Below are 26,402 nucleotides of genomic sequence, written 5' to 3'. Positions count from 1 at the left end.
ATTTTAAATGTTGAAAATGATTCGAATTTCAATTTCAATTTTGCACGAATAGTTTAGTCTGGTAATTATAAATTACATCATCTAGTATCGATAAATAAAACTATATATACTTAGTTGAAGATGTAACCGATAAGAATAGGAAAGCAGCCCGACTTTGTGAAATCGAAATAGTAAAGAAGTAAGCTTTTTGTGAGGTTTCTATAAATATTTTTGTCTCAGCTGTAATTATTTGATAATCAATCAATCAATCAGATTATTTAATTGACAATCGTTCAAGCATAATATACTAATAGAATTTGTTCAGGTGAATTCAGTAGTTTCACTTTCGAACTTCGAAGATGTTGGAAATAAAGGGGTCAATGAATGTATTCTCATATGGTCCCCGGTGAAATAGACCACAACATAGCGTTGTTAAGGCTCCTTTCTTGCTGCTAAAAACTATCAAAATGCTATGTATTTGCTGTGTAATAAGGCGTTTTAGATATTAAACCTGTCCTAGTAACGCACGATGTTATCATTAGTGCATCTTTGTAATGCGCACCTATAAGATATACCTGAAGTTAGTTTTTATATATGTTTTAATGTATGTACGCCTGATCACACAGCAAATATATAGCATTTTGACAGTTTTTAGTACCAAGAAATAAGCGTAACATAACGTTTCCAATTATGGTGAGGATCACTGTGATATAAATATTCTTTCACCATAAGATATGTGAATAAAACGACTATTTAGTTTATGATATATATTGAACTTCACTCTACAAACTTCTTCTCTCATTACATTTGCTAGCCCCATATTTTTGATACGGCTGATACGGCGGTAGTTACGCCTCTGAATATAACAAAAGTTGCAAAATATTTGATATTCGGTTCCAGTTAATGATCACATCGAATGATTAAAAACTGTTCAAAATATTTTGAATGTACTTTACGATTCTAGTTTCATAGATTTGTCGTATTAATAGTTTGTTTGAAAATAAATAGTATGTTTTTTTTATTTGATCAAATTATTGGTGTATCCATATCAAAGTATATATATCAAAGAAATAAAGTTCAAATACATTTGTTTTCAAAATATATAATTTTTTCTTTTATATCGCACAATATATACATTTAAAGCTATTTACAATCCGTACTATATTTACAATCTATTAAATTTACAATATAGAGTAGATGATACTTATGTTTAGATATCAGGTACATCTTAATTCAAAATTTTTGTATTTACACTACATTAAAACTTACTCAATAAATTTAAATATTATTTACAAGTACGATTCAATCAATCGATTGGATCTATAGAATATTATATTTACAAAGTATACAAAATAATTTAGCAGTCTTTGGTCAACATGTGGCACACTAAATATGTATTTGTTAACTATGAACTCTTTCTTTGTGATATCCCGAAATTTGTTATATTAGCCATCACATACAAGCGTGTCATATTTTCTTTCGAAAGAAATTTGTCCTAATCACATATTGTTAAAATTATTCACATTGGCAACGGTTAAATCTTCAATTTCATTAGTAGACATTTTAGTGAAGCTGTCCGTCATGCTTTCATGTTCCTCAGCTAATTTTTCTGCAGCAGTCTTTTCATTTGGCAGACAATAAGGTTCTAAAAGACCTGTAATATGTAATTATATTAAAAATCTATGTTTACTTATATTATGATAATATAATATACAGGCAGATATTTTACTCTTTGAAAAAAAATTATGTATTTATGTGGAACTTTACTTAATTGTAAAAAATGATTTTTTTTAAATTGAATTGCATTTGTGTATTTACTGGTTTCAGATTATAACAATATCGTAGCCATTAAAAATTTAACATTTTTATTAACTACTTTTTCTCTTTAAATATAATGTTTATGGACCAATTCTGTGGTAACATAGACGATAACAGCGTTGTTATGGCAACGCTATCATATCTTTCTTTCTTGACAGTATGGAAAAACTGTGAAAATACTATATATTTGATATACAATTAGCGATGTACTCATAAAATCGTATGTTATGAATGCGCATCACATACGATAAGCAGTTAAGATAACATTCTTTATAAGTTTGTCTATATGTAAAATACGCCTGATCGCACAGCAAATAAATAGCATTTTTACAGTTTTTAGTATCAAGAAATAAGGATAAGATAGCGTTACCAGAACTAAACTATGTTATTGTCTATATTACTGCAGAATTGGCCCCTCATTCACCTTACTTAAAATGAGGATTAATTAGAGTTTTAATTTTTAAAATTTTATGAACTGCATACATAGTATTTATGTAGTATAAGTACTAATACTAATTCATATTTTTGTCAAACATTTACGTATTTCTTTGCAGATTTGCAAATATTTATTGAATTTTGTTGAAAGTTGGATAAACTTTTAAAGAAATTCAAATCTTTTATAGAAATGAAGTGTCTTCTTAATGAATTGTAAATTATTTTTTAGTTATTATATATATATATATATATATATATATATATATATATATATATACATTAGGGTGATCATTATCGAATTTTCTTGCTCCCAGGGGCTCAAATGGTTCCAAATTGATAAAATACAATTCTCTGAAAGTTTTAGCTCTTAATATTAACGTTTAGATAGAGCGCAATTCAATCAATCTTCGTATGGAAAGAGCATGGAATTTTGAAAATTAAAAAAAATGTTTTAGGTATAACTTAGCGACAAATGAATGAATTTTATTCATTCATTTGTTCGCTAAATTACATCTAAAAACATTTATAAAATTTTTGATAATTTGTCCATGCTATTTCCATACAAAACTTTGATTGAATTGCGCTCTATCTAAATGTTAATATTAAGAGCTAAAACTTTCAGAGACTTTAGAGCCCCTGGGAGCAAGGAAATTCGAAAATGACCATTTTAAGGACCACCCTAATATACATATATATATATATATATATATATATATATATATTTATAATAAAAGAAATTACGAACCTGATAATCCTGTTAAGTCTGTTGAATTCAGTTGAGCCAATTGCTGACTATCCATATTCATCAGACTATTAAAACTGGGACCATCACTGTTTTGAACTGCATTCAATAGGGGTGCAGGCATTGCTTTGGACTCGTTTTGTTTTCTTGCAGTTGGCTTATGCACTGTTGACGGTTGATCATTTAACAATTTTGATATTTTAGGAACATCCTTTTCGCTGAAATACGTAGCATGCTGTTGATATTTAGAGACATCCGGACATTGAGCCTCACTTTTAACTATATATTCTTGATAATGGTTAACGGCAGGAAGATCTTTAGGTTGGCTATTATTAGGAATTGTTTCCTTCTTCATCATATCATAATGATATCTATTCGCTAAGTATTTATACTCGTCATTGTGCTGGTAGTAGTAGTTCGACTGTTGTTGTTGATGGTACTGCGACATATTTTGGTTTTGTAGGGAGTACATGTCTGCAGCTTTCTCCGACGCCTGGTGCTGATTGGCAACCGGTGTTTGGCGATCCTTAAGAATGTCTAGGCGGTCCGTAGTGCGCGGCCATTGATACTGGCTGCCGTGGTAGATAGATTGGGTATAAGGCGCAGCAGGAGCATGGTATCGGGGGCAGGGGGTAATGTCGTAGGGCGTAGGATAGCGGTAGTGCGACGTCGGCCCGAGCGTGCGCCAATCCTGGTAGAAAGAACTCGGGGCCGGGGCTTCTGCAACAGGAGGAGGCATCTATGAAAATATTACAGCCCGAACTTTCGTAACGATTAAGTCAATGCGCAACAGTGTCGTAGCCATTACTTATTTAACGATATGTATAAACAATAGATTAAGTAAAAAGGTATAAAATTATAGATACAGAAGATTGTGAATAAAAATCAATGTTTTTTTCAATAATTATAAGTTGCAGTAAAAATTATTTGTACAATTTCTATTTTTTAAAACAGTTCGATATACAATATTATTGTTTTTTTTTTGTGCAAATGTATTAGTTGATTGTATAATTTGTCATATAATTTATGAAAAAAGCGTATTTTTGAGTACTTTTTGACTCCCGAGTTTCTGTAGAGTTTTCGAATGTTTGGCATACTTTATCAAGAAATCCAGTTGTTGTAGGGCCTAATGTTGTTAGACAATATTATTAATCATTTAATTTTGAACAAATTTCCCAAATATACTATATAGATTCTATTAATATTTCAAAAGTTATAAATCAAATTTGTGCAAAAATTTATCCCTTTTTATTCGATGTACCGGCCTATAAATAATATCCTTCGTACTTTTGATATACCCTAGATGATTTCGACCCTTCTATAAAAATGAAACAATTATTTATTTCGTGCTTAGTTCTCTGGGATACAAGATTAAACTAGTTGGTATTATGGTATACTTGCCTTGAGGCAAGTTACATGAACTTCCCGATATGTGTAAATAATCGACTTAATCAATAATAAACAAATTAATTTATAAGTGATTAGAAGTATTCCGAGTGAATTTATTACACATAATTGAAAACGAACGAACACGTTAACTCGGAGTATTTTCTAGAAGCAAATTTTCGATTTTTATATTTGATCCAGTTTCCGTAGGACTTTATAATGGTTTATTAATACTAAATACTCTAACGTTATGCCAAGTAAATCGTCTAATTTTAATTTTAACAAACATCAACAAAACTACTCATTTTCTCAAACTATGATGATTTTTTTAAATTAAACTACTTGTCGTAAGGCCGTAATATTTCAGTAAGTTCTATAAGACCATGATATACATCGCCGAATAAAGTTTCATAAAAATCGGCTTCAATTTTTTTTCAGCAGTTAATTACAAGAAGACAGCTCGGTAGATTTTCACCTAAAACTAATCAGTATCATTCCCAACTAATATCTTTCGAAAAGTTTTTGATTTTTTAAAATCGATTGGGTAGAATGAGCTTAAATGTGGACGAAAAGTTTAACACTCTTTTTCAAATTACAAAAAAACTGTTCGGCAGATCGTCTCTCACAATTGACAAACTATTGGGCTCATTGTCGTAGGGCGGTAATATTTTAGTATGATCTAGAAGACTATGATATTTACCGTCAAAAAAACATAAAAATCGTCGAAATTTTTTTAAAAAAACTTTATTACAAGAAAACGGCCCGGCCAATCGGGGCGATACATGTAACAAGAAAAAAAAAATCGATTTTTTTTTCTTTCATAAATCGTTACAATAACATCTCAAAAATATGCCTGTAAATATTCAAAACAAAATTATCATTATTTATACAATAAAAACTCATTTAAGTGCCACGCCTCAACTCGACGCTTGAGTGCTATTGTACTCTTATCTGTTTCTGTGTCAAAACTTTAAACGCGTTTTTCTCAAAACGACATTTTTGAAATTTGCGGGCGGGATAACTCAAAAAGTTCTCAACCGATTCCAATGAAATTTTGCACACATCTACTTTACAGTAATACCTTCTAGTTAAAATTCAAACATTCCAAAATTTTTTTCAAAAATTAACCCTTTTACCAAAAAAACCATTGAAAAAAAGGTGAAAAATCGAACTTTTTTTTTCTAAGGTGTGCCAATTTACGATTTTGTGACTTTTTTAATTTTTTTTTGGTTTAACTAGAAGATATATGTTTCATGAACACGTACAAACTAATTTTTTTAAATTCAGATCACCGTACGAAAAGTGAGAACGCCCGCAAATTGATGGCGTTTTCCGAGAGGGTCTTGGCAGATTTATTTTTACGGCAGCCATTTAAAAAAAAAAAATTAAAAAAAAATTTTTTTTGTGTATTTTAATATATAATAAATAACCCTAAAAAAGTTCAAAAAGATTCAATCATTCCTTCCAAGTTTAAAAAGTCCTCAAAAAATGGTAAAAATTAAGGCGATTACATGTATCGCCCCCCTTAACCAAAAACTAATCAGCACGATTCCCAACCAATATCTTTCGAACGGTTTTTGAATTTTCAAAATCGATTCAGAATTGCGAGCTAAAACGTGGACGAAAATTTTTTCACTTTTCTGCGATTTACAAAGAAACGGCTTGGATGATCGTCGCGCAAAGTTGATAAACGCTAGTCCTTAACGAGATACATCGAATGGCTTTTAAATTTTTGAAATCGGTTTTTGAGAAAACTTCGATTTACGGCAAAAAATCTGTGCGTGCATACGCACACACACATACTTTTTCCGAAATTTTGTCTCATTCGATTTAGAATGGCTTGAAACGTCGAGAAAACAAAATTAGCGATTCGAATTTTTTGATGAAAACATAAACTTTTCCTTCGGGAAGTTAATATAATTACCACATGATTATATTATTAACGTCATTATAAACATACTATACGAATTTGTCATGCAAGAAGAGAAATTCAGCGTAGAGATTATCTAGGTTTTACGCAAGTCTGATACAGTTACAAGATTCATTCGCTGTCGTGTGACTTCAATTATATTAATTTTGGGTGTAGATAAATTTATGAGCCGCGTGAATAGGAAACACAAATTATTCATAAAGCAATTCAATTATCATAATATTATATAATTTGTACTAAGTTTACGTAGACAGATTTAACAATCAGATGTACCTACTATAAAATAAATCAATTCCAACTATGGAATTAAATTAGATTTTCACAAAAGCTTTCAAAATTAATTGTTCTCAGGCATCTGATTTTAAGTTATAGACAATTTTATGGTTTTCAAAAAAAGCTAAAACAGCAATTGAAAACGAATAATGTATAAACTTTTTTTTAACTATTTGTGTATATTTATACATAATTATATTTTTAATCGAATTCAAACCAAATTTCGTTGATCGCGTTCTAAATATAATGGCAATTCGTATTTTTTCCTTTTATTTATTTCATATTACCCATTTTCTAATTTGGCTTCACTCTCAGCACCTACGCATGTAGGTTTTGCGTAGATTATTAATATGCTGCAAGTCGTAGCAATGCCGTTTCATTATTTTTAAATGTTATTTTATTAAATTTAACGATTATCCGATTTGACGCGTTATGAGTTAAAAATACGCAATCCACTTTGCTTGACTATGACTAGTAAAAACCTCAATGTTTGTCCACAAAAAATGATACATTTTAGTTGAAACTATCTTAGTTGAAACTATCAAAATGTATGTATATATATATATATATATATATATATATATATATGTGTGTATATATAAATATAATAAACTAATAATATAATGCATTGCATTAATGCTCACCATTTCGACCAAGATTCAGGGGCTCTTGCATCATATGCATTGGATGATGACCATGCTGATTTTCTTCAACGGGTATGTTCATCATGTTTTCTTCCTTCTTGGTTTGAACATCTGCAAATGATACAATAAAATTAATACCCACTAGTAATTTTTTATTGTTTTTCAACATGACTCGTGTGCAATTTATAATTATTAAGGAAAACATCGCTTTTTATCCACAATTTTTTTGTCTCTATAAATTTATACGCTTGCAAAAACAATAAAATATGGAGATTAGTATAATTCAATTTAAAATATTATTTTTCCTGTTATAGGACGTTAACAATTTAATGCAATATTTCAGAAAAATACATGAAGATTTAATAAAATATGCATTAATCTGATAAAATTTTATATAAAATTGAATTATATTGCCTAATAGATCGTTCAACTATTCAAACTTTCTCTCCAGTATGGTATTTTTTTCTTTTTACGTCAATGTGTTACATTTAACATAAAAAATGAAACATGAATAAATTATGATTATTTGAGTAGACATTATTGCATCAAATGTACGCATCTATTTATAAATTTAAATCGTAAAACATTCAAAACTGACCTAACTTGTTTTAATGACGCATTCATTTGGGTAAAAGACGCAATCTGAGTAACATTTATGCGATTGTCTTGCGTGCCGATGAATAAATTAGAGTTCCACAATAAATTAAATTGATAGATACGTTGTAAAAATTAATTCAATAAATCATCAATGATTTTTTTTTTGTTCTTAATGTAATATGAAATATACACTTATGTTAAAAATAACTTACGCACTTTCGTTTGTTATTTAACTTTAATTCATGTAACTTATTATTAATTATTAAGACATCCTGTAGGAAATGACAAATTTCCATTTTATATTTAACTGAATATACGGAAGAGGTGGCTGCCCTTCTTTATTTTATGGACGTTCTAAAAGAAATTCAATTTCATCAATGATTTCATTTTAGTAGAGTTTATTTCGGTCAATTAGGGGGCGTCCATTAATCACGTGAGCGATTTCTAAGGATTTTTGGACCCCCCTCTTCCTTGGTAATATGTGGTGATATTTAAAATGATCCCGCCTTCTCTACACAACATCACGTTTAGTTTTATTACACAGAAAAAAATTCTGTAAAATTTTTGAATAATTTTTGAAAAACTTTAGATTTTTTTAAATTGAGGTAAAAAATACATACACGTGATATCTTACTAGACCTCCCTCCCCTACATGATATTTTGTGATTTTTTGTAATCCCACTTTAAGGCTCACGTGATTCATGGACGCCTTCTTATGCGATTTTGCTCGAGACAACGAGAAATAACTAATACATTTTTAGATTTGATTATGAAATATACCTGATTAAATTTTCTAAAGAGATAAAAAAAAACTTACTTAAATTATTTTCGTCGCCATGTTTTTGAAGCTGTTTGAGCAGATGTCCTGCGTCAGTGGTCATTCGTGCTTTTTTCGAGGCAGGTTGGCTGGAATCTATTTTTAAAAAAATATTAAAAATTTACATAAAATACTTACAAATTATGATAATAAATTGTTTTTAATTTATCAAAGTGTATTGATAAAACTAATTCTTATCTTTCTTACCAATATTAGTGGGGGCAAACTGGAATGCTAAAGGCTCACTAACCGCACCGTCTGATGGTCTTCTTAGTTGGATAAATGCCTTAAATCAAAATAATCAATCAATAAACTTTTTCTAATAAAAATTGCAAGGAAAAATCTTGAATATATTTTGAAATCTTACCTTTACTGGTTTTTCAATATCTTGATTTTTGTAAGATGGCGTTCTGAAAGAAATGGCAGTTTGTTTGTGCACGTTGCTAAATTTAAAATAGCCATAGTCTTCCCAGCAAACTAAACCATCCTGCTCTTCAAAAAATCTCACGGTAATATCATCTTTGTTCACCTAAAATCCCAAATTAGTATTAAATACTGTACATTATATAATTCAACGCTTTTCTAATGATATTAGTTGACACAAAACTAATCAATTAATTATTATAATTATTTTTAATTATCACAAAAAATTATTACAAAAATATCTTTGATGTAGGTACCTAATTTTAAATAATCTAAGTTCATAAGTTTTTAAGTATTTATTATTTGCGTAATTTGAATTTATTTATTAATGCCGTTAAATTTGCAAAAGGTTGAAAACCCTATAAAAAGATTGACTATTACTTCATAAGCTAACTCAAATGAAGGTAATTATTTAAGAATAACCATTTGAAATAAATATTTAATTAATTAGTAATAATGAAATACTATTAGGTTTTAACTACTAGGAACATTAATTCCATACCCATACCGCGATGATTCTCAATATGTTACCTTTTCGCATAATAGAATTATTTTCTGGCCTCCCGCCGCGGACGCCGTGCATTGGCTGAGTTCACATATAACTAAATCTGATGTTGATTTCTTGTCATAAATAGGCTCAGAGACAACTGGACGTAAAGGGATCGTAAATTTACCATGGGCATCGCCCTCGAGGATGACTTGGAAACATAAACGCACGGCGTTCAAATCTATACTGCTAGGTTCGGAAGCGTGAGAAAACCCAGCTGAAAAATATTACTATTAATTTACATAATGATAAATTTAAATAAAAAATAATATAAAAAAATTGCTTACTTCTAAACGGATCTACGTTGATGTCTTCTCGTAGTTTGAGAGATTGTTTGATGTCTTTCTTTTTGACGCATTGCACACCTAAGTTGTTGAAAGTGATTGTCATGTCGTTAGCTTCTTCAATTTTTGCTGTGCACACACCTTTTGTACACCAATCTTTTCCGACTAAATTGTGGGGGTGAGGTCTGAAATTCATTTTAGATATTATTGAACGTGGCGAAAGAAGCGTATACAGTAGACCAGTTCGTCTTAAAAAAAAACTTGCGAATGATCTAATAAACACCAGTTTGTATTACATATCAATATCATTGAATTAAATTTACAAGCGTATATGAATAAAAAAAATGGTTAGGTGTGTGTATACAGTATATGTCTTATGCGTAACTGGATGCAAACTAGAATCTTTTAACAGACCTGTACGGTTTATCTTTAGAAACGCACGAAACTACAACCAGCGCTCGTCCTTTATAGCCCACAACCTGGATCGAAGGAAACGTCCTGTATTCTGGCGTACTGCTTATGCCAGGGATTGAGCCAGCTGATCTACCTTCGCACTCATAACGGAATCTATAAAAACAATACAATGATATTAATCTTTAAATAACCATATTTTCTGTAAATAAACTCATATGCAAATCGATCAAGATTTTCCAAATTTGTGATAAACTACAAAGATTGTGACAAAAACTTAAAATTCGTAACCGATTAGAAAATGTTGAAATTCATGCGAGATTCATCGTTTCAATTTAATCGCTACTGATGGGGAGACGTGATGATTTTGGCTAATTGTAAGATAAGTGGTTTGAGAGATACGGAGCTAAGTGATTCAAACTAGTGGTGTATGGCATCGTGTCGGGCAAATTGCTGGAACTTCCCGTACCAAAAATTAAATTAAATATATATATATATATATATATATATATTGAGAAAATTAGATTTTTGAGAAATTTTAAATTTTTGAAATAAATTGGCTTTATTAGGAAAAAAAACTTAATAAGAATGTTTTTTTCTATTTTGAAATATTTAGGAAAGTTTGAACTTTTTTTCAAAGCAATCGCACTGCTTTAGCTGCATAGAGACGAAATATCGAAGCGCGTAAGCGCCGCGCTGCTATCTAACGGCAAACGATGTTACGGAACCCATAGAAATGTAAACAAAATTGATACACATTATTAAAATCTCCATAAAATATCTGATAATTTGATATGCATATATCTAATGATCATTTTTGTCCGCCAAATTGCATTTTTTTACTTTTTTCACTAGATCTTCGAAACTGCTAAAACTGCCTTACCTTAATCAGTACTTCATCTTGTCAATACAAGTAAAATGTTTTTTGAATTATTAAAATCGGACGCCCCGTTCTCTTAAAAACTGAGATACCGTTTTTGGCACTTTTGCCCTGTATCTGCGGAACGGCTTGACCTAATATAACCACTAATTTTTATTTGCATGCTCATTATTTTAATATGCTTCATAATCAAACAAAAATTTGCGAAGTCAGTTTGACGTCATAAATATGCACGTCTATTTTTTTTAAAAAAATTTGATTAGAAATTAATAAATTAATTTCAAACAAGTACGAAATAGATTCAATGAGTAGTTATTAGATAAAATATAGTAGATTCTTCACACGATAAAATAAATATGTGTTAGGTTGAAGAGCAACTTCCGAAAAACCATTGGAAATAATCGTTTGTGATCACCAAACAAATTCCGAAACATACAAATATTTAATAACATAAAAAAAATAAAAAGTAGTCTATGAAGAAAATAATTTTAGACTTAACTAGTGAGGCGCATGGCATCGTGCCTCAAGGCAAATTGCTGGAACCTCCCGTACCAAACATTTTTTTTAAAACGATTAACATTTTAAAAAAAAATACTCTAAAAAAATTTGATTTTTGAGAAACTATAAATTATTTACAAAAATTTACTTTTTTTTTAAAAAAAACGACTTTTTGAAGAAAAATTTATTTTGAAATATTTTGGATATTCTGAACTTTTTTTCAAAGCAATCGTACTGCTTTAACTGCAAAGAGACCAAATATCGAAGCGCGTAAGCGCCGCGATGCCGTCTAATGTTTAACATTGGTACGGAACCCATAGGAATGTAAACAAAATGGGTACTTATTGTTGATATATCTATAAAATATCTGATAATTTGATGTGCATATGTCTAATGATCATTTTTGACCGCCAAATGGCATTTTTTTACTTTTTTTACTAGATCTCCGAAACCGCTAGACCTCTTGTTAATACCAGTAAAATGTTATTTGAATTATTCAAATCGCTTCATCCGTGTTCTCGAATTTGTTGACGAAAATTTGTATCCGCACACACACACATACACACGCACACACACATACACGCACGCACACACACACACGCACACACACACATACATCCATTTTTTCTAAGATATGCCAAAATGTTCAGAAAGTTTTGAAACGCAAAGATATATAAAAATTTTAATTTTCGATTTTTTTGCAATTACTATAACTTGCCCTAGGGGAAGTTAAAAATTTAATAATTAAGTTACAATTAAAATAAAATTGATAAGAAATGAAACATAAAATTCCTAAAATAATAAACCCTTCCCTTAGTAAACTAAGTATTTCTTATCAATATTAAAACTAATATATAATTTTTATTACCTTAAAGCTTTCGGGGCAGGTTGTTCTATTATTCTAACATAAGCGTTCTTTTTAATTTGCGCGGGCGTTGCTGTGTTTTGGGTGGGCGTAACAGGCGAAGGCACCGTAGCTCCTTCTGGTAATTCCGCGTTCCTGAAAGGCTGATTTATGTAACCTGGTTCTGCACTCTGTGCCTGACCTAGAAATATAATTATGTAGTTGGTGCATAAGTTTATCAATAATAAAATACCTATTTCATCTTGAAAAATAAACATTTATATTTAAAATAGATTTTCCATATTTATCTATATTCATAATATAGAAAATTATAATATAGATAGTCATATATTGTTATCAATATTTTATGAATTTTCCCTTATTATTATAATTAAAAATTAAATTAAAGTTTAAGTACAACAAAAAATATAAGTCAAAATTAAAAGTTTAGTTTTTTTTAGATTTCTGGGTGCTTTGATAAATTATATACAAAAAGTACTTATTTATACTAAATAAAGCATAGTAAGTTTTCACAAATTTATGAAGTTAAGAAATTTTACGCTTTTTTCAATTCCAAACACTATTTTAATGTAAATTAAATTAAATAAGTTATAATGTAATATTTAATTTTGATTAGATATTACTAGTTATTTCTTATTTAAATAATTTTTGCAGAAATTATAACCATATTAATTAATTGTTGCTAAAATAATATAATAACTCATTTTAATAAATCTTACATTTTCTGCAACATTTTATTAACTTAATGATACAAAATAATTGTATCAGTAGCAGTACAGAATATTTATTTAATTTTAATAAAAACGTATTAATGTAATATGATTATATCAAACTGCACATGCCTAATGCTTTAACAGAAGTTAATATAAATAACGATTTATTAAAACAACAAACAGATTTCTATAAAAAAAAGTGTACATATTAAGCTGATTCGAGGTTATACTGCATTTACAACTAAATTCGACAGATGTTTCCTTCATTCGCATTATTAAGACTTTATTTAGGAGAAGAATTACTTTTTTGATACTTTTGAGTTATTTTTTACCACAGCTTAGATTTATTTTATGCGATTCCTATCACACTATAAACAATTGTTATTGCAATACGGATAATGGTTGCATGCATAATATTATGTATTTTTATGAATTAAGAAAATAGCTTTCACCGTTTCAAATATAAAGGGGTAATATTTTTTTTTTTTTAAATTAAACTAAAATATTAATATAGTACTTACTCATTCTATATTTCTTCATATCCATTGCGACTTCTACCCTAAATTTCACCACTAATATCACAGAAAACACTTAAATATTATCTATAATTGTTTCAAAATATTATAAAAAAACTAATTTATTATCACAACATCGTATTCATATTTTTATTTTTGGCATATCAAAATCCCAGTGCCGAGGAAAGTCCAAAATAAATTTTGAAATTTCCGAAAAAACTCCCGACAATACACCTTGCACACGATCATTTAAACTGGAAATTCCGAAACCGACTGTTCGATCTTGGTGACCGCACGGGAGTGAGAAGAGTTTCGTTCGGGCACATCGGGAATTTTGGAAAAGTGGGTAACACTCATAAAAATTTAAATCTTCAAATTACGGATCAAGCACACCTACCAGTGTACTTAACCAGTTTGCTGATTGGGTTATAACGGGTACTTAAGGTACCTCTCCACTTTGGATTTCACCTCACAATAAAAATGTTAGGTACCTGTCGGAATACCCTATTGTAGTTTTTGATATTATAATCGCATAGATTATCTGTTGCCTCGAATTTATTACTGCCAACGAATTGGTCTTTGCAAGCAATACACCAGGGCCGTAATAAGTAATATCATTAATTTATCAGGTATGGTATAATTTTATAAATTTTCTTGGCAATGTATAGTATACAGTATAAAAATATATATATACGATCGGTAAGACTTTGATTTGTTTTAATTTGTTTTGTGTTTCTAATTAAGAACTAGTAATCTAATTAAGAACAAGAATCTTTCTTAATATATAATAAGTAATAAGTAATATCATTAATTTATCAGGTATGGTATAATTTTATAAATTTTCTTGGCAATGTATAGTATACAGTATAAATATATATATATATATACGATCGATAAGACTTTGATTTGTTTTAATTTGTTTTGTGTTTCTAATTAAGAACTAATAATCTAATTAAGAACAAGAATCTTTCTTTAAAATACAATGTTCGTTTTTCGCTTTCCGAATGAAGTGCTTATTTTGGTTTTATAGCAAGTTATAGTAATCGCAAAAAATTGATAATGAAAATTTTTATATATCTTTACATTGCAAAGGTATCCGAACGATTTGGCATATCTTAGAAAAAATTGATGTATGTGTGTGGGTGTAGGTGTGTATGTATGTCCGGATACAATTATTTGTCGACAATTTCGAGAACACGGATCAACCGATTTGAATAATTCAAAAAACTCGATTCGATTTCTATCGATAAGTTTTTGACAAAGGCAGGTTCAGCCGTTTCGAAGATACGGGGCAAAAAATGCCAAAAATGGTGATTCACTTTTTGATAGAACGGAGCGTCCGAGTTGTATATTCAAAAAACATTTTATTTGTTTGACGAAATGAGGAACTGATAAATATTTTTGGAAAAGCAGGTTTAGCAGTTCCGGAGATCCAATAAAAAAGTGAAATAAAATGACATTTGGCAGACAAAAATGATCATTAGACATATGCACATAAAATTATGAGATATTTTATAGATATTTTAATTATAAGAACAAATTTTGTTTACATTTCTATGAGCCTCGTACCAATGCTTATCCGTTAGACTGCGACGCGGCGAACACGCGCTTCGATATTTCGTTTCTACGCAGCAAATGTATCGCGATTGCTTTGAAAAAAAAGTTCAAAATATCCAAAATATTTCAAAGTATAAAAAAAAATCAAATTTTTCAAAATGGTCAACTTATTTCAATTCTTAAAAATGTATTTTTTTCAAAGTTTAAAAAAAAATTGAATCATGTTTAACAATTAAAATTTTTGGTACGGGAAGTTCCAAAAGCTGAAGGCTTTGCTTTAAGTTGGTTCAGCCTTTGTTTCATTGGGTTCCATATAACGCAGTACAAATTTTGGGTTTTTTTTGGCAGTACAAAACGATAGCCGGTTTCCACACAACGCGCGTTACGAATTAAGAGCTTGGTTTGTACGTTATTTAAAGCCGTTGTCAATTTAGGACTCAAAACTAAATAATTCTAGAGCCCTAATTTAGTCTTCTTCGTATTATGTGTATGGACAACTATTTTAAAAAGTTGTAACAGTATTTCATTTTATTAATAGTATATATTACAAATGAGAACGGAAATAACTTACATTGATAATCGTAAATACACAGCACATTCTGTATTCAATACAAACCTTAATTGCTGATACTGTTATTGTTATGTAGTTTGCAACTATTACTAATACACTTAATATTCCTGTTTATTAGTATTTGTTGATGGAGATCGTCATTTATAACCATAGAACATACTTTGAAGAATAGTAAGGTTTTAACAACAATAGTGTTCTATTCGTATTTAAAAGATATTAGCAAGTAGCAAGTTCATGAAATAAAATATATGTACTCTGAAGAAATATATTGCTTCAATAAGTTATAATTTTATTTACATTCTATAAAATAGAAACTTGTATTATAATTTCCAGTTCGACTCTGGCATCACCTGCAAATGCCGACCTATGTACAATTTTCAAATGTACAGCTTATAGCATCGCACACCTGTTACTAATTGAAAGGCTTTATTAGTTCTGTGCATAATAAAATTCTCTGAAATTCCAAAATCCGTAATTGTAAATTTTATAATAAAATAGTTGGTATTGGTATTCTGCCTTAAGGCAAGTTACATGAACTTCCCGATATGTGTAAATAATCGACTTTCAATAATAAATAAATTAATTTATGAGTGATTAAAAGTATTCCGAATGCATTTATTACACATAATTGAAAACGAACAAACACGTTTACTTGGTAATTTCTTAAAGCAAATTTTCATAATCAATAATTTTTATAATTGAACCAGTTTCCGTAGGACTTTAATGGTTTAGTATGTTCATTAAGGCCAAGTACTCTCGTACAAACGTCAAAAAAACACTATTTTTTTCAAACTTTGATGAATTTTTAAAATTAAACTAACTATTGTCGTAAGGCCGTAATATTTGAGTAAATTCTATAAGTAACAAAAGTAACTAGTGGTGCATGGCATTGTATCTTAAGGCAAATTGCTGGAACTTTCAGTACCAAAAATTTAAATTGTTACATAAGATTCAATTTTTTTTGAACTTTGAAAAATTTTATATTTCAATAATTTTATTTATATATCAATAATTTTAATTTTTTGATATTTTAAAATATTTTGAAAAATTTAATTTTTTTTAAATATCGCGAAAAAAAGTTACATAAAAATTGGGTTAAATTTTTTTCAACAGTTAATTACAAGAAAACGGTTTGGTAGATTTTCACCGAAAACTAATCAGTATCATTCCCAACTAATATCTTTCGAAAAGTTGTTGATATTTTAAAATCGATTTGGTAGTATGAGCTTAAGGTGTTACACTCTAGCAGTAAAAAAACACGTATGTTTTTGCCATTTTTTTCGGATGGAAGAAAAAGTATTAAAATCATGATATTAAAGATAGTTATTTATTGTACTTCCGAAAAAAAATGGCAAAAACATACGTTTTTTTTACTGCTAGAGTGGTCAGTGGCGTAACTATAGGGTGGCGTGGGTGGCAAAAGGCCACGGGCCCCCGACCCAAGGGAGCTTTTTATCTTTTGTTTTTTGTTTTATGCGATAAAGAGCTGCGATGGATCTGCATTCGAAAATCTTTAGTTTGTATATATGATATGATATGAATAAATGAATTTATTATTGTATATATAATTAAACTATATCGACTTTTGAGATAATAACCGAACACGCGAAGAACTCTTTTCTCAATATTTAAAGAATACAGTATTGTTATATTTTTGTGTTATTTAATATAAATCATTTAACTCATCATTTGCCAGAGAAATTTAGTTAATAAATCAAAATAAAAGTATTGAAACTTTTCAATCAGGGGTATTGATTAAAACATGAATTTTTATAAAGATCGAACGTTACTACTCAATAACTCAATCAATAAACAGTAATTAACAGTAAAAAAGAAATGGTAAATGGAAGGATATGTAATAATTACGTTTAAGAAAGTTGTATGTCCTTTTTATTTTCATTAAAAAATACGTTTTATTTTAATTTCCATTTATTTTAACGTTGAAAATATTCACCAATATTTCATGTTTGATTATCAAGAAAATTCAGTTTTATGTATTTTTTGTTATTTTTCTATAATCACAACTAAATTAAGAAAAAAATTTACCTCTAAACCAATACTTCACTTTTTTACCTTTTATATAATTTCATAATTTAAAGCCATAAAATATAAATTAGTCGAAGTTGGTTTGCTAATTTGTGATAAAGTTGAATAAAAGTCGTTTTAGCCATTAGTAAAACAGCATGTAAATAACTACTTAACGTTTATTATTGCTTAGCCGATCGTGGCACAAAACCGACAAACGTGCTCAAATAGTCCTCATGGAGATACATCGAACGGCTTTTAAATTTTTGAAATCGGTCCAGCCGTTTTTGAGAAAATGTCGATTTACGGCAAAAAATCTGTTCACATACACGCGCGCATACAGCACACATACTTTTTCCACATTTGGTCTCATTCGATTCAGAATGGCTTGAAACGTCGAGAAAACATAAACTTCTTCTTCGGGACGTTAATAATTATGCATTTTAGTATGTTCAAAACAGCTTTCACTTTAATATGCCAACGATTTTACTACACTAATATTAATTAACTTCCCTTAGAGTAAGTTATTGTAATAGTCCAAAAAACGTAATCGAAAATGTTTGCATTTCTTCACGTTTTGAAGGTTTCTGAACATTTTGGCATACTGCATAAAAAATGGATGTGATGTGTATGTGTGTGTGTGTGGGTGTATGTAAGGTTTTCAAACTTCATTGTAGAGCAGTCGTGGCCGAGTGGTTGAGGCGTCTTGAAATCAGATTCCCTCTGGGAGCGTAGGTTCGAATCCTACCGACTGCGGTTGGTTATATTTTACCAAACTATATTTTTAAGTGATTTTGCTTGGCTCGCCCGTAGGTAAGCGGTTAAGAGCGGCGGGACTTGTTTCAGAGGTCCCGGGTTCGATACCCACTTCGAGTAGCCTGTTGTCAGGCAACATTGACAACGATTTTCACTTGGAAATATAGATAGCAATATGTTTCCAAGTGAAAATAGCCCTCACCCGGCATTGTTGCACCATTCTTGCCCTATTACAGAGATTGTAATAAAAATTTATCATACAGAGATGTGACAACTGTTTGGGTTGCCATCTGTAATAAAAACAAACGTAGTTTGTAAGATATTGATCGCAACAGCTCATAGAACCCATAAGTTCTGGTCGCTGTTCAAATAAAATTATAAAAAAAAGTGATTTTGCTAATGCAGTATCAACAGCATTCAAATTTATTTTGTAGAACAGTCATGATTCAGTGGTTGTTCTCTCTGACTCGAAGTCGGATTTTCTCTGGCAGCAAGGTTTCGAATGTTATATCAAATATTTTTTTTTTTTTTTTTTAATGCAGTACAGTAATACCAAAAGATTTCAGGGTTTTTCGTAGAGCAGTCGTGGCCGAGTGGCCGAATCGAAATCAGATTCTCTGTGGCAGCGTAGGTTCTAATCCTGACGATTGCGATTGGTTACGTTTTAACGAACTATATTTTTAAGTGATTTTTCAAATGCAGTGGAGCAATACTAACATTCAAATTTCTTTCGTAGAACTGTCATGGTTGAGTCGCTGTGGCCTGTGACTCGAAGTCAGATTTCTTCTGGGAGCGCGGGTTCGAATGTTGTATGAAATTATATTTTTAACTTCCCGAAGGAGAAGTTTATGTTTTCATAAAAAAATCCGAATTGCTAATTTTATGTTTTCTCGACGTTTCAAGCAATTCTGAATCGAATGAGACCAAACTTGGAAAAAGTTTATGTGTGTGTGTGTGTGAACACATTTTTTGCCGTAAATCGACGTTTTCTCTAAAACGGTTGGACCGATTTCAAAAATTTAAAAGCCATTAGATGTATCTCGGTGAGGACTAGCGTTTCTAAGTTTTGTGCGACGATCGGCCGAGCCGTTTCTTTGTAAATCGCAGAAAAGTGAAAAAAATTTCGTCCACGTTTTAGCCCGCAATTCTGAATCGATTTTGAAAATTCAAAAACTGTTCGAAACATATTGGTTGGGAATCGACCTGATTAGTTCTTGGTGAAGATCGGCCGGGCCGTTTTCTTGTAATAAAGTGTTAAAAAAATTTTTTTCGACGATTTTCACGATTTTTTTTTTGACGGTAGATACCATAGTCTTATAGATCATACTAAAATATTACGGTCCTACGACAAGTCGTTTTCTTTTAAAAAAAACCGTTAAAGTTTGCAAAAATTAGTGTCTTTTTTTTGGCGTTTGTCAAAATTACAACTTTCATCGACGTTTGCTCAAAAACGTCTGAACCGATTTGAAAAATTTAAAAGCCAATCGATGTATTTTGATGTGGATTATTTTTTGTCAGTTTTGTGCAGCGATCGGCCGAGTCATTTCTTTGTAAATTGGAAAAAGATGTTAAACTTTTCGTGCACATTTAAGCTCATACTACCGAATCGATTTTCAAAAATGAAAAACCGTTCGAAAGATATCATTTGGGATTGATACTGATTAGTTTTAGTTGAAAATCTATCGAGCCGTTTTCTTGTAATTCACTGTTGAAAAAAAAATTTAAGCCGATTTTTATGGAACTTTTTTTGGCGATATATATCATGGTCTTATAGAACTTACTAAAATATTACGGCCTTACGACAAGTAGTTTAATTCTAAAAATTCATCAAAGTTTGGGAAAATGAGTAGTTTTTTTGACTCTCTGAGTGGTCTCTGCTTCGAAGTCAGATTTCCTTTGACAGCACGGGTTCGAATGTTATATCAATTAATATTTTTCCAGAGTTCTTTTACTAATACCACATAGTAATACTAAGGGTTTTCAGATTTGGTTGTAGAGCAGTCGTGGCCGAGTGGTTAAGGCGTCTGACTAGAAATCAGATTCCATCTGGGAGCGTAGGTTCGAATCCTACCGACTGCGGTTGGTTATATTTGAACAAACTATATTTTTAAGTGATTTTTCTAATGCAGTCATGGTTCTGTGGTTGTGGTCCCTGGCTCGAAGTCAGATTTTCTCTCGTAGCACGGGTTGTCAAATCAAATATTTTTTAGAGTTCTTTTCCTAATCCAGTATGGTAATATTAAAGGTTTTTAGAATTAATTGTGGAGCAGTCGTGGCCGAGTGGTTAAGGCGTCTGACTCGAAATCAGATTCCCTCTGGGAGCGTAGGTTCGAATCCTGCCGACTGCGCTTGGTAAAATTTTTATACAAAATATATTTTTAAGTGGTCTCTGCTTCGAAGTCAGATTTCCTCTGGCAGCACGGGTTCGACTGTTATATCAATTAATATTTTTCTAGAGTTCTTTTACTAATACCACATAGTAATACTAAAGGTTTTCAGATTTGGTTGTAGAACAGTCGTGGCCGAGTGGTTAAGGCGTCTGACTAGAAATCAGATTCCCTCTGGGAGCGTAGGTTCGAATCCTACCGACTGCGGTTGGTTATATTTGAACAAACTATATTTTTAAGTGGTCTCTGCTTCGAAGTCAGATTTCCTCTGGCAGCACGGGTTCGACTGTTATATCAATTAATATTTTTCCAGAGTTCTTTTACTAATACCACATAGTAATACTAAAGGTTTTCAGATTTGATTGTAGAGCAGTCGTGGCCGAGTGGTTAAGGCGTCTGACTAGAAATCAGATTCCCTCTGGGAGCGTGGGCTCGAATCCTACCGACTGCGGTTGGGTATATTCAAACTTATTTCGTAAACGAGTCATGATTGAGTGGTTGTGGTCTCTGATTCGAAGGTAGATTTTCTCGTAAAAATTATATTTTTTTAATTACTATTCTAAAGCAGTGCAGTAATACCAAAAGTTTTTAGAGACTTTTGCAGAGCAGTCGTGGCCGAGTGGTTAAGGCGTCTGACTTGAAATCAGATTCCCTCTGGGAGCGTAGGTTCGAATCCTGCCGACTGCGCTTGGTTGAATTTTTATACAAACTATATTTTTAAGTGGTCTCTGCTTCGAAGTCAGATTTCCTCTGGCAGCACGGGTTCGACTGTTATATCAATTAATATTTTTCCAGAGTTCTTTTACTAATACCACATAGTAATACTAAAGGTTTTCAGATTTGGTAGAACAGTCGTGGCCGAGTGGTTAAGGCGTCTGACTAGAAATCAGATTCCCTCTGGGAGCGTAGGCTCGAATCCTACCGACTGCGGTTGGTTATATTTGAACAAATTACTGTGTAAGTGATTTTTCTAATGCAGTAGAGCAATACTAACGGCATTCAAACTTATTTGGTAAAAGAGCCGTGATTGAGATGTTGTGGTCTCTGATTCGAAGGTAGATTTTCTCGTAGAAATTATATTTTTTTAGTTACTTTTCTAAAGCGGTGCAGTAATACAAAATGGTTTTAGAGACTTTTGCAGAGCAGTCGTGGCCGAGTGGTTAAGCGTAGGTTCGAATCCTGCCGACTGCGCTTGGTAAAATTTTTATACAAACTATATTTTTAATTGGTCTCTGCTTCGAAGTCAGATTTCCTTTGGCAGCACGGGTTCGAATGTTATATCAATTAATATTTTTCCAGAGTTCTTTTACTAATACCACATAGTAATACTAAAGGTTTTCAGATTTGATTGTAGAGCAGTCGTGGCCGAGTGGTTAAGGCGTCTGACTAGAATTCAGATTCCCTCTGGGAGCGTAGGTTGGAATCCTACCGACTGCGGTTGGTTATATTTGAACAAACTATATTTTTAAGTGATTTTTCTAATGCAGTCATGGTTCTGTGGTTGTGGTCCCTGGCTCGAAGTCAGATTTTCTCTGGTAGCACGGGTTGTCAAATCAAATATTTTTTAGAGTTCTTTTCCTAATCCAGTATGGTAATATTAAAGGTTTTTAGAATTAATTGTGGAGCAGTCGTGGCCGAGTGGTTAAGGCGTCTGACTCGAAATCAGATTCCCTCTGGGAGCGTAGGTTCGAATCCTATTCGAAAACTATATTTCTATATTTTTAAGTGGTCTCTGCTTCGAAGTCAGCTTTCCTCTGGCAGCACGGGTTCGAATGTTATATCAGTTAATATTTTTCCAGAGTTCTTTTACTAATACCACATAGTAATACTAAAGGTTTTCAGATTTGATTGTAGAGCAGTCGTGGCCGAGTGGTTAAGGCGTCTGACTAGAAATCAGATTCCCTCTGGGAGCGTGGGCTCGAATCCTACCGACTGCGGTTGGGTATATTATATTTGAACAAATTACTATGTAAGTGATTTTTCTAATGCAGTACAGCAATACTAACTGCATTCAAACTTATTTGGTAAAAGAGTCGTAATTGAGATGTTGTGGTCTCTGATTCGAAGGTAGATTTTCTCGTAGAAATTACATTTTTTTAGTTACTTTTCTAAAGCAGCGCAGTAATACAAAATGGTTTTAGAGACTTTTGCAGAGCAGTCGTGGCCGAGTGGTTAAGGCGTCTGACTAGAAATCAGATTCCCTCTGGGAGCGTAGGTTCGAATCCTACCGACTGCGTTTGGTTATATTTGAACAAACTATATTTTTAAGTGATTTTTCTAATGCAGTCATGGTTCTGTGGTTGTGGTCCCTGGCTCGAAGTCAGATTTTCTCTGGTAGCACGGGTTGTCAAATCAAATATTTTTTAGAGTTCTTTTCCTAATCCAGTATGGTAATATTAAAGGTTTTTAGATTTAATTGTGGAGCAGTCGTGGCCGAGTGGTTAAGGCGTCTGACTCGAAATCAGATTCCCTCTGGGAGCGTAGGTTCGAATCCTGCCGACTGCGCTTGGTAAAATTTTTATATAAACTATATTTTTAAGTGGTCTCTGCTTCGAAGTCAGCTTTCCTCTGGCAGCACGGGTTCGAATGTTATATCAATTAATATTTTTCCAGAGTTCTTTTACTAATACCACATAGTAATACTAAAGGTTTTCAGATTTGATTGTAGAGCAGTCGTGGCCGAGTGGTTAAGGCGTCTAACTAGAAATCAGATTCCCTCTGGGAGCGTGGGCTCGAATCCTACCGACTGCGGTTGGGTATATTCAAACTTATTTCGTAAACGAGTCATGATTGAGTGGTTGTGGTCTCTGATTCGAAGGTAGATTTTCTCGTAAAAATTATATTTTTTTAATTACTATTCTAAAGCAGTGCAGTAATACCAAAAGTTTTTAGAGACTTTTGCAGAGCAGTCGTGGCCGAGTGGTTAAGGCGTCTGACTTGAAATCAGATTCCCTCTGGGAGCGTGGGTTCGAATCCTGCCGACTGCGCTTGGTTGAATTTTTATACAAACTATATTTTTAAGTGGTCTCTGCTTCGAAGTCAGATTTCCTCTGGCAGCACGGGTTCGACTGTTATATCAATTAATATTTTTCCAGAGTTCTTTTACTAATACCACATAGTAATACTAAAGGTTTTCAGATTTGGCTGTAGAACAGTCGTGGCCGAGTGGTTAAGGCGTCTGACTAGCAATCAGATTCCCTCTGGGAGCGTAGGCTCGAATCCTACCGACTGCGGTTGGTTATATTTGAACAAATTACTATGTAAGTCATTTTTCTAATGCAGTAGAGCAATACTAACGGCATTCAAACTTATTTGGTAAAAGAGTCGTGATTGAGATGTTGTGGTCTCTGATTCGAAGGTAGATTTTCTCGTAGAAATTATATTTTTTTAGTTACTTTTCTAAAGCAGTGCAGTAATACAAAATGGTTTTAGAGACTTTTGCAGAGCAGTCGTGGCCGAGTGGTTAAGCGTAGGTTCGAATCCTGCCGACTGCGCTTGGTAAAATTTTTATACAAACTATATTTTTAAGTGGTCTCTGCTTCGAAGTCAGATTTCCTTTGGCAGCACGGTTCGAATGTTATATCAATTAATATTTTTCCAGAGTTCTTTTACTAATACCACATAGTAATACTAAAGGTTTTCAGATTTGATTGTAGAGCAGTCGTGGCCGAGTGGTTAAGGCGTCTGACTAGAATTCAGATTCCCTCTGGGAGCGTAGGTTGGAATCCTACCGACTGCGGTTGGTTATATTTGAACAAACTATATTTTTAAGTGATTTTTCTAATGCAGTCATGGTTCTGTGGTTGTGGTCCCTGGCTCGAAGTCAGATTTTCTCTGGTAGCACGGGTTGTCAAATCAAATATTTTTTAGAGTTCTTTTCCTAATCCAGTATGGTAATATTAAAGGTTTTTAGAATTAATTGTGGAGCAGTCGTGGCCGAGTGGTTAAGGCGTCTGACTCGAAATCAGATTCCCTCTGGGAGCGTAGGTTCGAATCCTGCCGACTGCGCTTGGTTGAATTTTTATACAAACTATATTTTTAAGTGGACTGCGATTGGTTGAATTTTTATACAAACTATATTTTTAAGTGGTCTCTGCTTCGAAGTCAGATTTCCACTGGCAGCACGGGTTCGACTGTTATATCAATTAATATTTTTCCAGAGTTATTTTACTAATACCACATAGTAATACTGAAAAATTTAGGATGTTGTGATTGCTTGCCTTATGAAGGACCAATTGTAAATACTTTGATTATAACTGTATATATTTATTTTATATTAATAACAAGTTATAAGTATATTTACAATAATTTTAATACTTTTGATTACGTTCTGACTGATTGATTGATTTGTATGATTTTCTATTGATGATTTTTTGTTTATATATCAATATAGCCGCATGCTTTGATTGGCGCGAACATTCTCCCGGCCTTGAAATATAGATTTCAAAATGATTGATAATCTTCATTAATGTGAATTAATTAGATGTTTGTGGTTCTGGTAACACACAAATTTCTAAACTGCATTTCTTGATTGTTATTGGAAATCATAGTTTATAGATTCATTTTTTTTTGAGTGTTTTCAGACTGATCAGCAATAATCAGTTCAATATTTTCTGCTTCTAAATTGTCTTATTGGAGCACTCTAACATTCTCACCTTGAACTGGTTATGGTTGTTGTATCTGCAAACGAGAAAAGTCTGCAATTGACTCCGTATTCCACACGCTCTTATTGCACATTTTTTGAAGTTGCTAATGTTGGGCAAGCTTGTTTTCGAAGATATCAAGCATTGACACATAGCAAGTTGAGGTTTAAGATTTTTGAATATGGAAGTGATCAGTATCTTTTGTATTAGAGCTTAAGCAATATTTAACTATGTTCCGATCTGTGTCTGAATTCTTCCGAAGTGTGAATAATTTGAGGTTTGAAATATAAGCCATGATTGAATATGATTCCACGATATAGTTTCTTTTTCCATGTTATTCGTAATGTTGTTTTAGTTCGATTTATTTGCAAAAGTTTATAACATTTCTAGCAAATCTTATCGTTTTGTTATATGAATATATTTTGTAAAATTTATGCATTGCATCATAAATTCTGTTGAAATTGCTATCAACCATTAATCGTTAAATCAGATATTAGTTCGAATATAATCCTATATTCATTATATCTTGTGTTTAAGAGACATGCGATAAAATAACATGGAAAAGCCTCCATTTTTCATTTAATCTTGTTAACAAATATAAGTAGTAAAGATGTAATTTTAAATACACATGTGTAGGTATGGTATCGATAATTGATAGATGAATGGATTTTTGGGCAGCGCTATGGGGTGACATTTGTAATAAGTT

At 31.6% G+C, this 26,402-nt stretch overlaps 1 protein-coding gene and 17 non-coding genes across 18 annotated transcripts; 17 read left to right on the top strand and 1 right to left on the bottom strand.

The window, feature by feature from the left end:
- Positions 1–3,380: 3,380 nt before the first annotated feature.
- LOC113368102 (embryonic polarity protein dorsal-like) lies at positions 3,381–14,131 on the bottom strand. Its single transcript, XM_026609665.1, has 10 exons — positions 13,764–14,131; positions 12,533–12,710; positions 10,290–10,442; positions 9,879–10,060; positions 9,576–9,808; positions 8,989–9,150; positions 8,829–8,907; positions 8,622–8,717; positions 7,208–7,318; positions 3,381–3,713 (listed from the first exon to the last, which is right to left on the bottom strand). The coding sequence occupies exons 1-10, from the start codon at positions 13,786–13,788 to the stop codon at positions 3,502–3,504; spliced, it is 1,431 nt and encodes a 476-aa protein (XP_026465450.1). The 5' UTR covers positions 13,789–14,131; the 3' UTR covers positions 3,381–3,501.
- Positions 14,132–18,588: 4,457 nt separating this feature from the next.
- Positions 18,589–18,666, top strand: Trnaf-aaa. Its single transcript has one exon. It is a non-coding gene; the product is annotated as a tRNA-Phe (tRNA).
- Positions 18,667–20,663: 1,997 nt separating this feature from the next.
- On the top strand, positions 20,664–20,745 carry Trnas-aga. Its single transcript has one exon. It is a non-coding gene; the product is annotated as a tRNA-Ser (tRNA).
- A 187-nt stretch (positions 20,746–20,932) lies between these two features.
- Positions 20,933–21,014, top strand: Trnas-cga. The gene has a single exon. It is a non-coding gene; the product is annotated as a tRNA-Ser (tRNA).
- A 164-nt stretch (positions 21,015–21,178) lies between these two features.
- Trnas-aga lies at positions 21,179–21,260 on the top strand. Its single transcript has one exon. It is a non-coding gene; the product is annotated as a tRNA-Ser (tRNA).
- Positions 21,261–21,422: 162 nt separating this feature from the next.
- Positions 21,423–21,504, top strand: Trnas-aga. The gene has a single exon. It is a non-coding gene; the product is annotated as a tRNA-Ser (tRNA).
- Positions 21,505–21,658: 154 nt separating this feature from the next.
- Trnas-uga lies at positions 21,659–21,740 on the top strand. Its single transcript has one exon. It is a non-coding gene; the product is annotated as a tRNA-Ser (tRNA).
- A 161-nt stretch (positions 21,741–21,901) lies between these two features.
- Positions 21,902–21,983, top strand: Trnas-aga. The gene has a single exon. It is a non-coding gene; the product is annotated as a tRNA-Ser (tRNA).
- Positions 21,984–22,408: 425 nt separating this feature from the next.
- Trnas-aga lies at positions 22,409–22,490 on the top strand. The gene has a single exon. It is a non-coding gene; the product is annotated as a tRNA-Ser (tRNA).
- Positions 22,491–22,677: 187 nt separating this feature from the next.
- Trnas-cga lies at positions 22,678–22,760 on the top strand. Its single transcript has one exon. It is a non-coding gene; the product is annotated as a tRNA-Ser (tRNA).
- Positions 22,761–22,908: 148 nt separating this feature from the next.
- On the top strand, positions 22,909–22,990 carry Trnas-aga. Its single transcript has one exon. It is a non-coding gene; the product is annotated as a tRNA-Ser (tRNA).
- A 217-nt stretch (positions 22,991–23,207) lies between these two features.
- Positions 23,208–23,289, top strand: Trnas-aga. Its single transcript has one exon. It is a non-coding gene; the product is annotated as a tRNA-Ser (tRNA).
- Positions 23,290–23,476: 187 nt separating this feature from the next.
- Positions 23,477–23,558, top strand: Trnas-cga. The gene has a single exon. It is a non-coding gene; the product is annotated as a tRNA-Ser (tRNA).
- A 164-nt stretch (positions 23,559–23,722) lies between these two features.
- Positions 23,723–23,804, top strand: Trnas-aga. Its single transcript has one exon. It is a non-coding gene; the product is annotated as a tRNA-Ser (tRNA).
- A 154-nt stretch (positions 23,805–23,958) lies between these two features.
- Trnas-uga lies at positions 23,959–24,040 on the top strand. Its single transcript has one exon. It is a non-coding gene; the product is annotated as a tRNA-Ser (tRNA).
- Positions 24,041–24,204: 164 nt separating this feature from the next.
- Trnaa-agc lies at positions 24,205–24,286 on the top strand. Its single transcript has one exon. It is a non-coding gene; the product is annotated as a tRNA-Ala (tRNA).
- Positions 24,287–24,710: 424 nt separating this feature from the next.
- Trnas-aga lies at positions 24,711–24,792 on the top strand. Its single transcript has one exon. It is a non-coding gene; the product is annotated as a tRNA-Ser (tRNA).
- Positions 24,793–24,979: 187 nt separating this feature from the next.
- Positions 24,980–25,061, top strand: Trnas-cga. Its single transcript has one exon. It is a non-coding gene; the product is annotated as a tRNA-Ser (tRNA).
- Positions 25,062–26,402: the final 1,341 nt, after the last annotated feature.

The sequence above is a fragment of the Ctenocephalides felis genome, unplaced genomic scaffold (assembly GCF_003426905.1).
Source record: "Ctenocephalides felis isolate EL2017-DRISC unplaced genomic scaffold, ASM342690v1 CF-g0.4_SCAFFOLD_01170, whole genome shotgun sequence".
In the NCBI taxonomy this organism is placed as follows: domain Eukaryota; kingdom Metazoa; phylum Arthropoda; class Insecta; order Siphonaptera; family Pulicidae; genus Ctenocephalides; species Ctenocephalides felis.
The sequence above is the reverse complement of the archived record's forward strand: the minus strand, read 5'-3'. Positions and strand labels throughout refer to the sequence as shown.